An 11,714-nucleotide genomic window follows, 5' to 3' on the forward strand; every position below is an offset into this window, starting at 1 on the left:
TGCCTCACAGCCAAATGTTGTGTGTCTAAAGCTTGACTCTGACATTGCTGTGAGTTGCAATGTTCCCCCTCGCCCCAGCCCCCATTCCAAAACATGTTATGTGTTAACTGAGCAATGCAAATAGCCAATAAATGTGAATGTGAATCCAAGTGTGAATGGTTATTTGCCTGTAAGTGCCCAGTGGATGGCTGGTGACATGTCCACCCAAAGTTAGCTGTGATAGCCTTGAGCTAAGCTGTGAGCTTGAACCGGTTAAGATGAAGAATAATTTCACACCACTAACGAACTGAAGTTCAAGATGAAAAGATTTTGTTAGTGTTCGGCGAACAAAGTGAGATGCCAACTGTCATGATTCTGTTTTTGTTTAGATTAGATATGGTTCTGTTCCGTAAGTGACCAACCGGTTGCATTGGAGAGCTTCTTCTCCAGCCCCGCACCTGTTGCTCATCATGTCATTAGTTTTTCTTTTAAAAATACTGCCACACCAACTACTCTGCGTCAGATCGTTCTGTTTCTCTCGTGTTTTTTTTTGTTCTTGTTTGTTTGTTTCTCCATTTGCTGTTACGTTGTTTTGTTTGTCATAGGGTGTGTTTTGTTGTTACTTTGAGTTTTTCGGGATTTTATTGTGTTATTGTGATGTTCAGTTTGCCCTGTATAACAAACAATGACTTATTTGTGCTCTAAAATCTATTGGCAGTGAACCTGTATCTGATCATCTATGTTGTGTGCTCATCAAATACACACTTAAGTGTTTTTGTTAATACATTTGGTCCGGTACACCGTACATCTCCTGCCTCCCTGATTTTGGGTCCCTTACCATCACCCACCATGACATTCAAAAATATCCCCCTGCCAAACATCCCCTAACTGTCTTGAGACCAGACTCCAGGAGCAAAGCACCTTTCATTTAGACTTTCAAAGTTGTAGCGGTTGGCTGTAACAAGTACAATTGCATACTGAAGCATAATAGCTGAGCTATAAACCCTAAATAAGCCAGAAACATTGAGGTAACCAGCCTGCAAAGATTCCAATATAATATTACGAGGGTTGTGGAACACTGTTGAAGCCCAATAAGAAAATATTAACAGCCCAATAAGAGTAACATTCACGGCATTGATTGGAAATAAAGAAGCTACAGTGACAAAGACACTTTTACGATGGCACAAGTCAAAATTAGTCGAAGGAATTAAAAGCCTATAATTAAATGAAAAATCCTTATGAGGTGACCATTGAAGAGGCTTAACTTGCTGATAAAGTACCTCATTTAAAGTAATACAGCAGTGATCAAAAATAATGAAGTAATAAAAAGAATGCTTGAAATATTAATAATTGGCAGAAGGTGGCACGTGCGGCTCGCACATATGCCTCACAGTCAAAAGGATTCTGATTTTGAAACCTGGCTAGAGGCTATCGGTGGGAAGTTTGCATGTCTTTTTTTTTTTTTTTTTTTCAGTCTCTGGTTTCTTTCTCCTTCCAAAAACGATTGCCTTGGTCACCGGTAGTTGAGTCGACTTACCCTATAGGTGTGAAAATGAATGTGTTCTGTGATTGACTGGCAATCACTCTGCATCTCAAAATGAACTGGAATAGGCACGCCTGAAACCCTGCAAAGGTTCACTGATATAAAACAGGTGGATGAGTGGATTGACTTAGTGTCATGTTTCGGTTTGTGACCAACAGGTGGCACTGTAGGGATCTTCCTGCAGCTGCACACCTGTTGGTCGTTATGCAATTAGTTTGTTTGTTTGTTTAAAAGGACTCCCGGCAGGACCACTCGTGTTGGGTCATTGTTTGTGTGTGTTGCTGTTTGCTTCTGTTGTGTTAGATGCTGTCACAATTTCTGTTGGTTTGTGTTTATCACTTTGTTTTTTGCTATGCCATGGTTTTGTTTGCTACTTTGGATTTGTTTTGTTTTCCAGACTTTGTGTGTTCTGGATTTCGTTTTCTTAGTATTTTAATACAATTCATCAAGTACACCCTGCTCCTCCCTCCTGCCTGCTTTTTGGGGTCCACCACCACCTCGCACGTGACACTTAGATCATCATACACTTTATTCAGTGTATTTGGGTGTTACATATAAAGTGTGGACTGGTTTATTAATACTATTACTGATCCATTGCTAATCCTGTTCAACGTCACAGGGAACTGGAGCCTATCCCAAATGATGTCAGGCGAAAGACAAACAACGACCTAGACTGGTTCGCCAGTCAGTCACACGGCACATAGGGAGACCGAAAACTAAATAGATATCGTCACAGACTGGAAACTGAACCCATGAAGCCCACAAGGAAGTTAGGAGGATAAACCGCTATGAAGTCAGTGACCTAATACAATTATTAATAGTTTAAAATTAATTAGGCATAACTGAATGTTAATAAATCCTGAATAAAAGCATACAGCAAGCAATCGTATGCTAAAATGTAAATGGTAATCTGTCAATGTTACACTCCATTCTCTCCCCAAGACCTAAAGATAGTTCCTCCACTTTGAGGCAGAACTTTACTCAAGCCAGAGGATGCAACCAACCATTTTCTGGATGTGCCACTTGTCATCCTGGCAGCTTTGCAGTTCATATTGCTGGAAAGCAATAACACAATACCACAACACATGCAGTGGAATGCCTGAGAGTATAGTGTAATACATGGCCAGGATATTAAATAGTAATGTTCCTTGTATGCCGTTTGACTGTTTGGGACTCTTCTCAAGTATTCTGGAATAAGTGGATTGTAAACTCCCTCCTCTCATTCTTCATAAAAGTGAGACCACCTACCGCTTTGCTAACTCTGAGGTATTCAAAGCGAATCCGCTACCACTGAGACGTTTTCTGATTACCTCAGCAACCTTAGCCTCAGTGAATGACAATCTCCTGTCTCTATGAATGGTGTTTCATTAGAATTGAGGATCTTGAAGCAGTCCTTTCACAGCACAAACATATCCTCAGTTGGAGTCAGTGAACGAAGCAACTTTTTGACATGACTACCAAAGCATAAACAACCATGGCCTACAAGTGATGTTATGTGTATGTCTGCCCCCAAACTCTGGAACTCACTTCCACCCAACATCCGTAATGATTCTCTTCCCACATTCAAATCCCATCTCAAAACCCACCTTTTTGAAATTGCATACTCCATTTAAATTAATCTATTCTTTTCTTATTGATACCGTAGTTTTATCTGTGGTTTTATTGTTTTGTTCTTGATTGTAAAGTGTCCTTGAGTGTTTTGAAAGGCGCTTATAAATAAAATGTATTATTATTATTATTCAACATATGAACAGTGTGAGTTTCTGTACGTGTTAGTGTGAGTGTGTGTGTGTGTGTATATATATATATAGGCCTAAAAATGTCAATCATTGCTTCGGATTCGGGTCGGGCTTCTCTCTCACTGACTTTTTTTTTGCCGTCTGTTTTGCCAGCCATGGCAGCGCAAGACACTGAAAACAGATACTTAAGTAGTTGATGAATGGAAAGTTTACTTTTAAAAAGCTGCCATATGGTTCCACTGACAAGACCAAAGTTACCTGTATGTTTTGCAGTCGTAAACTGAGCTATTATCATAGCACGTCGAGTCTGAAATACCACTTAATGGCCAAGCACACAGCTGATGTGAGTACTCAGCCCCCTCGTCTTTTCACTGTTGTTGATGGACAGTAATATTGTGTGAAGAGATTATGTCTGAATAACTGCTCCAAGTGAAAAATTGTTGTTTTTCAAATCGAAATTGTTGTTTCAGGAAATATTTGCATTTTGCACATAGAAAACTGATCCATGATTCCATGTTGATGACAGCATTAAAACAGGGAAAAATAGGACAAAAAAAATATAAAAGGAAATTTAGAAACGATAAAAAATGTGAGTAATCATGATTAATTATGAGTTAATTATGACAGTTGCGTTTTTAATCACGATTAAATATTTTAATCGTTTGACAGCACTTATATATATATATATATATATATATATATATATATATATATATATATGTGTGTGTGTAGAGAGAGAGAGAGAGAGAGAGAATATATATATATATATAAGGGAGGCGCAGTGCTCGACTGGTTAGGACCTCCGCCTCACAGTGCAGAGGCGCAGGCCTTCCCGTGTGGAGTTTGTATGTTCTCCCCGTGCCTGCATGGGTTTTCTCCAGATACTCTCCTAAATTCCAAAAACATGCATGGCAGGTCAATGGAACACTCTCAGTTGGCCCTAAGTGTGATTGTGAGCGCGACTGGTTGTTCGTCTATGTGTGCCCTGTTCAGGGTGTCCCCTGCCTTCTGGCCAAAGACAGCTGGGATAGGCTTGAGCAGGCCCGCGACTCTCGCGAGGATAAGCTGATTAGAAAATGGATAGATGGATATACACACATGGACACACGTACACAGACAGTTTATGTAGACATAAAACTATACTGTAAATACAAAGAAGAAAGAGCGAAAGCGTAAGATTTGAGCAACAAAAAGAGCCTATTTTGGTCGACCGCAGCCGGTGAGAATAGGTGTAACTTGATTTTCATGCCAGCGCAAATCTAGTCTAGCACTTTTGGGGTGATGTTCTGCCTCGCCTCTCGGTGCATCTGCCAATTTGGTTACAAAAAGTAGACTTGATTTTAGACTCGCAAAAAACAGGTTGAACCTGCTGCGCAGGCAATCTAACGCGATTTTAGTGAATTTGATCAAGGCACTTGCAGACAACTTTGGCTCTCCACGGATGAGTGTGCTGGACGTCGTGGAATTTCATTCACAAATATGACATCAGCCCAGGACATTCCCCCCAAATAATTGTCGAAATCAATTCATTGAATTAATTACAATCATCATCTTAAAAATGCACCCTCGTCACTAGTGTGGGGTGGGTTCACACACTATCAGGGGTGCAAGGCGGTCTCCAATTGCCCATGTCAAATGCGCAGCCAACTACATCATCGGCAAGGGTAGAGCTTGTAGTTTACTTGCCAGTTTCATGCACAGACCCCAGCAAATCTATTTCAGTTCCAGCACAGGGTACTCGTCCACTTGTGTGCTTCCGACTGCTCTGATTTTGATGCAAATGAGGGCTGTAACTAGGATTCGCCGGGAAAAGACTACTGTATTTCCATCCCACAATGATGCACAAATCTCCAACCGCCCCGTAACGCCCAATTTTACCAGCAAAAAGAAAGAAAACTTCCCATGCTCACAGTTAGACTGCGCTTTGTTCTCAACTTGCGCTCCTAATGGAAATAGCATTATTATCTTTGTAAAGAAAGAATTTTTTAAAGTTTTATTTTTGATCTCACTTGATTGTGTAATTTGTCCCCTCTCATGCCACTAACGAAGGCGCTCACTTCAGTAAATGCACTGACCTGCAAATTGACTGGATCTCATGTGTATCTTCATCCTTGCGTGCCGTGTCCGTCAGACTGTCACCCAGAGCCATGAGACACTGAGCAAAGCCCTTGTAAATGGAATGACACCTTCTTGTTGAAACTGCATCAAAAGGGTAAGGACTGACCACTGGAAGTACACACAAAGAATCAAAACCACAATATTAATTTAGAATTGAAGCAAATAGCATCCATTATCCAAGAGTATATTTTTGTTCAGTGTGCATGTATGTTTGTATGATCGACTTCATAATACACTGTATAAGAATAAAATAACCTAAACATGTTCTAATTATTTTAGTGAATGTCAAGATCAGAAGATCAGTATCATGAAAATCAACTTATAGAAATGTGACGCATGCCCTAAAGAACATATTTTCACGTCACCAGCATTTTTTCTCTCTATAGGCCAAGGGTGTGGTTTGACCGATATGTGGTGGGGCTGAGAAGAAAAAAAAACGAATTTCATGACTTCTCTTTTTTTCCAAATAAAAGTACAGTACAATATATAAAAGTATAATCAAAGTATAATACACCTTATTGAATACACCTCATAGTGACGTGTATTCAATATAATGTAGGAATTTGCCTGAAGATAGAGATCTGGACCCTGCCCTCAAATTGCGGGAATTGATTTTATGTCTTTGTATCCCCTTCCGTACTCAGTGTGACAAAAAGATGCCCAAATTGTACACCCACGTCACTGTGTGTTGCTCCTTCAGGAGTTGGACGGGGCTCATTTTTCACCTTCTTCTTCTCTACACCTTTGGAGACTTTTAAGGGAAAGTGTGATTTTTTTTTTTTTTTATTTTTTCAAATTACAAAGCGATCCATTGCCTAGCATCGTTTTTGGTGCACTTTGAATAGCCGAACAACAAATTTGAGCAACACTCCTAAGTTTCCAAACGGTCGTCGAGAAGCAGTGCATTGTTGGAGATTATTTTCAAACGCACCCCGAATGCACGAGTAACTGAAAGACTCTGCCCTCGCAAACTCACAGACGGGGTACAGCTGCAGCACAAACACTGAAACAGAAATTGTATTGGAACAGAATGGCTGCTTACTTGTGAACTTAAAATAAATATATACATAGATAAATTGCCTGGCAGTGGGGGTGAAGCGAGGCTAGACAGATTTCTGATGGGGCTGTAGCTCCTCCTAGCCCCAGTGTAGGGCCGTGCATGGTGCGGTTCAAGTGGAGGAGGTGGGAATCTACGATGTGCAGTTCGGCACTGAACAAATTAGAACTGTTTATCCCAGTGGAAATCCATTTTCTCCTGTGTGAGGATTCTATCATCTCTAGCTCCAATAAACTTTATTTCTGAAAGCGTTCCCTGCTGATGCTGACAATATGAACCGCAAAATTAAAAGGCTATGACAAACATGTTGTCATTTGACCCGGTGTTAATTCGCGTGTGTCTTTGTGGTCTTGGAATTCTTGCCGTACAAACTTCATGAAGCAGCCGCACCAAATTGCATGTTGTTATCCGTCAGAGTGAATTGTCACGGCTGCTGGTGACTGTGGCGACTGCTTTAAAAGCTTCCCTCTAAAATGCCTTTAAAGTACATGCAGCGCTTACACACGAACACAGCTCAAACTAAGGGGTCGCACCCATTTTGGAAAGTGGGCGGCAGCTCGGGTGCCCTTGATTCAAACATGCCAAGTCCAAACAGGAAGACTGGAGTCAAGATTCCAGCCCCAAAAGAAATGTGAGGCAAACGTGCAAACCACTCACCATGTTTTTAAACTGATCTAATTAATTTCTGTGTTCTACTATCAGAACAGCCTCGGATTTCATGCAGAGGAGCAGCTCTCTTCTGGGAGAAAATGCAATGCTGTTTGATTAAGATGATCCTTTTTTTTTCGCTTTCGAGTAAAGGCCTGCAAGGACTCTGCGCAGCAGTGGTAAAATGACTAAATAAAAACATTTTACCATCACACAATTTTGTCTTCCTTTCTTTGAACTCATATTCCTCATCCTCCCTTCAATTAAGAAACGCATTTACTCAAGTAGTTTCTCAAATGAATAGTGCTCAAGTCTGGAGCTTAAACAAGGAGAAAGCGCATCGATGCATAAACAAAACACTTCTTTCCTCACAACTGTGACATGACACGTTTATAAAAAGAAACTAAAAACATTCAATTGACAGTGAAAATGAGATCATCTTTGTGCCATCACCTCATGTGCAAGGCTGCTGAAGAGATGCACTGAATGTGTGTTTATTCATGTCACAATTCATCTCCTAACTCACTCATCTGGAAGTTCATGTCTGCCGACAGGCAGCACACACCATTGAATAGCTGCCGGTTGATTTGCAAGGTTTGAAGTGTGCCAGAAAAATACACCAGAGAGGGCTGAGGTGAAAGAATGAGGAATGATGACAATTAAAAACACATCGTCTTATGAATATCATGCAACACGTTATATAATAGCCTAGCAGGTGTCAGTCATCGCAGCTCACAGAAGCCGTTCAGCAGGTATGAGCTCATGAGACAGAATCGTATTAATAGAGCTGATGTGGTACAAAAAGCTTTGGAAATGAGCTTCACTACGCAGCGAAGCAATAGCACCCTTCTACCACCCCCACAATGCCCCTGAATAAGGTGTCCTCAAGCAAGGTGTCCTCTAAATCAGAAGACGTGGTCCTTTATGTCCATGTCAAAGATCGCCTGTGGAAATGTCAATTAAATGTTGAAGTAGTGAGTCTCGCTTCTGACAGATTTAAGACAGCTCCTGAAATAACTTTGACAAAATCCAACATTTTGAGGCCAATTTGGGTACTTTAACTCAAGAATTTAAAAAAAAAAAGGACCTCAAGTCAATCCATCCCCACTCTCTCTTTATATATACAGACCCTTTCCAAAAAATTATTTAAAATAAATGTAAAAAAAGGTGGCCCGGTGGACCAGTGGGTAGCGCGTCGACCTCACAGTGCAGAGGTCGTGGGTTCGATCCCAGCTCCGGGTTCCCTGTGTGGAGTTTGCATGTTCTCCCCGGCCTGCGTGGGTTTTCTCCGGGTACTCCGGTTTCCTCCCACATTCCAAAAACATGCATGGCAGGCTGATTGAACACTCTAAATTGTCCCTCGGTGTGAGTGTGAGTACGGATGGTTGTTGGTCTCTGTGTGTCCTGCGATTGGCTGGCAACCGGTTCCGGGGTTCCCCCACCTACTGCCCGAAGTCAGCTGGGATAGGCTCCAGCAACCCCCGCGACCCTTGTGAGGATAAAGTGGATCGGAAAATGGATGGATGGATGGATAAATGTAAAAAAGAAGAAATGCAAAATAATATTTTGCCATTCACGCTCTCCGTCCCCACGGGGGGTTCAAGTGACGTCAGATTCAACCTTGTCAGTGAAGTTGGGGTCCTTTTTTTTCCAGCTTTGCAACTCTGACCTCCCAGTTCAGAGGGGCGTTACTGTGTACTTTTCCTGGTCGGAGGTTGGAAAACTCCGACTTCCGACCTTCCTCGAATGCAGCATCAGTTCCCTGGTTTCTTTCAGTCCTTGTCGGTTGATTCTTTGTTTGTCCCCATGTCAGGGCGAGTTTAGTCTGATAGTTTGTTACTTTATATCTGCTTTTCAGAGTTAAGATAAATAAATATGTTTTGGGGATCATTCCAAGGTGCCTTGTTTTCCTTTTTTTTTCATTACTGAAATGACAAGAGCACTCCAGGCTTGCTTCCCTGCAATTGGGTCCTCAACCCTGCCGGACCTTAACAGCGACACGATTAACTCTCCGGAAAAGTGTGACTGTCCCAAAACAGTCTTGTCGTGGCAAGTGTATGCCCAGTTTGATGCTGGCAGTTGAACAGGAGATGCTAAATTGGGTCATTCGCTGCAACAACAGAACTGAGAGACAATGTTTAATATTTGATAAACCAGCCCCTTCCTCTATTTCCATCAGTGTTTCCCCCCGATTGATTTTAAGCAGGATTGCTCAGTTACTCGAAAGATTATTGGCTTCACTCTTCAAGTTCAATCAAACCCGAGCATTCGTAATACTTGTATAGATGGTTTACTGCTGATATTCCAGAATAATTCCAATAATAAAGTCAGCATTTATCAACTCTTTAGTGATGGGCCTGCAATTTCCAGCCTGGTTTAGAGCAGGTGTGGAAAACTTAGAACAGAATAAGGCCAGAGAGATCAGATATTGAGGGGAAATTGTTCCTTCAAATTCAAATCACTTTTTGTCCATCCAGAGCCAAGCTGTTGATTGTCTGCCATGATGGGTGGGATGGCGCAATATGCGGTCCATTATACTGACAGCTATATCAATCAATCGTCCACTCCCTTGATGGCCTCATTTACATTATTTGCTCCTTCTTCTGGATTTATTGAATGATTCGGTTCAACCACACACATTTGACATGATTCAACCACTTCTAAGTGTTGCACATTGGAAAACAAAGGTAAGAACTAAACAATATAAGGCATCATACCTTGTTTTTATTCATGGGCCGTTAATGAAAAAGACCTCCAAGTGCAATTTAAAACACATCCCTCTTCCTTTAAACATGGAAAGTGTCTGACAAATCTAGATAAATCGTTGAAAAAGGACAAAAGCAAAGCACACTTGAGCTTTTAAGACATTCACTTGATAATAAACGGCCGATTGGTTTTACCGAAACTTAAATTGTGCATAGCAGCCAACTGTATTTTGGGCTATGGGACCCTTTAACCTCAGTAGCACGTTAGTGCTTATTATGCCTGCGAAAACAGCACATTTGAGTCAGCCTGCTTTGTTCAAAGTGAGGGACATCAAGGAATAACAAGATGTCAGGAGCAGACCAGAGAAGTGGTGTGGTGGCCAGCCGGGTCTGATCATCCACCTCAAAAAGATGGTAACAAATTGCACAACATGCATTAAAGAATGAGTCAACCCGCTTGAGCTGCTGTTCATCAGCGTGCTTCCAGAGAGACCGTGGCAAAAAGTGGCAGCAGATTTATTCATGTTTGACAATTCAAATTATCTTCTAGAAGTGGACTAATACTCGCGTTACGTGGAGATTGCTGAATAAACACCGACTAGATCCGAGGATATGATCGTAAATTTAAAGTCTACATTTTAACATGACATCCCTGAGATAGTCTTTGGTGAAAATGGCTCCCAATTTGTTGTTCAAAGATTTGCAGATTTTTCGAAATAAATAAATAGTATAGATTGAAAATACATTCTGATAAGTTTTGTTCAGACGTCTGGGAGGCGGATCGTCACGTTCAAATTGTGAAACGCATGCTGATAAAAGCGGCTGACCCATATCTTGCACTCTTATCATATAGAGCTAAACCATTGGCTAATGCTTACAGCCCCGCCCAGTTACGTATGGACTGCAGGCTTGGAACTCGTGTCACCCAACACTCTTCTTTATTTCGTCAAGAAGTTGCTGATCATGCTATTGTACAGAGAGAGAGGGAAAAGAAGATAACTCTCTCTTCAACATTACCTGAAAGTTCAGAATGTCTGAGCAGTCATTAAATACCCTTACACCAGTCCCCGCCGGACCTAGGTTTGTTAGAGAGGTGTTAAAACCCACATAGACTGGACTTTTAGTGTTGGGCTGAGGGGGAGGTACTTTCTGTATTGAAGTTCTTTTTAGTGAATTATAATGCTAATAGTGGAAGGATAAGATAAGAAAACCTTTATTTGTCTCACAGTGGAGAAATTCTACAGCAGCAAATTTGGAGGGAAGAAAGTAGAAAAAAACATGAAGTATTTACATGCACAAATAAATTAAAAAAAAAAAAAAAAAGGAAAAAGAAAATTTCCAGCGTTAAAATGTGATGCAAATGTCCACTTGGTTATTTCACAAGTAAAAGAGGATGCTTGTGGAGGCTCTCAGTCGTACAGGAAAGTTCCATCGTAGAAAGGGTTCTGTCAGTCGTCATCTGTACCTGTGGGTAAAAAACAAAAAACAAAAAAAGGACGTTTCGCTTGTCTCACAGAAGCTTCGTCAGCGGTAGACAACCCTGAAGTCTCCGTGAAGACTCCGGGAAGTTGCTCTGTGCCAAGATCTCAAACTTGCTCAGCGACACGAAAACCTACAAAAGACTAAAAGGCGACCCAACCAATACATACAAGAACAAAATTGTCAAAAGCCTACAAAAGTTACAAAAAGAGAAACTAATTGACCGGCAACTTTATTTCAAACTTTAACCAGGCGAGGCCACCCCGCTAATCTACGGTCTACCAAAAATCCACAAAGAAAACGTCCCGCTACGACCCATAGTCAGCAGTATAGACTCAGTTACTTATAATGTAGCTAAACACTTAACCTCAATATTGTCGCCTCTTGTGGGCCTGAGCAAACACAATGTTGAAAACACAGGTGAATTTGTCAACAAAATTAGGGAC

At 41.2% G+C, this 11,714-nt stretch overlaps 1 protein-coding gene across 2 annotated transcripts in view; it reads right to left on the minus strand.

Annotated features, from left to right (window-relative positions):
- The window catches only part of nrn1la (neuritin 1-like a), a 61,758-nt gene that overhangs the window by 14,740 nt on the left and 35,304 nt on the right, over positions 1-11,714 (minus strand). The window contains exons 1-2 of one of the 2 annotated variants that reach the window (XM_019894327.1): positions 6,756-6,960; positions 5,337-5,487 (exon numbers count right to left, since the gene is read on the minus strand). In XM_019894327.1, coding sequence (XP_019749886.1) covers positions 5,337-5,487; positions 6,756-6,813 — 209 coding nt within the window. In that variant the 5' untranslated portion in view covers positions 6,814-6,960. Of the gene's footprint in view, positions 1-5,336; positions 5,488-6,755; positions 6,961-11,714 lie in introns of those variants that run through there. The other variant, XM_019894328.1, reaches the window with a different exon arrangement.

The sequence above is a fragment of the Hippocampus comes genome, unplaced genomic scaffold, assembly GCF_001891065.2.
Source record: "Hippocampus comes isolate QL1 unplaced genomic scaffold, H_comes_QL1_v1.1 scaffold104, whole genome shotgun sequence".
In the NCBI taxonomy this organism is placed as follows: Eukaryota; Metazoa; Chordata; class Actinopteri; order Syngnathiformes; family Syngnathidae; genus Hippocampus; species Hippocampus comes.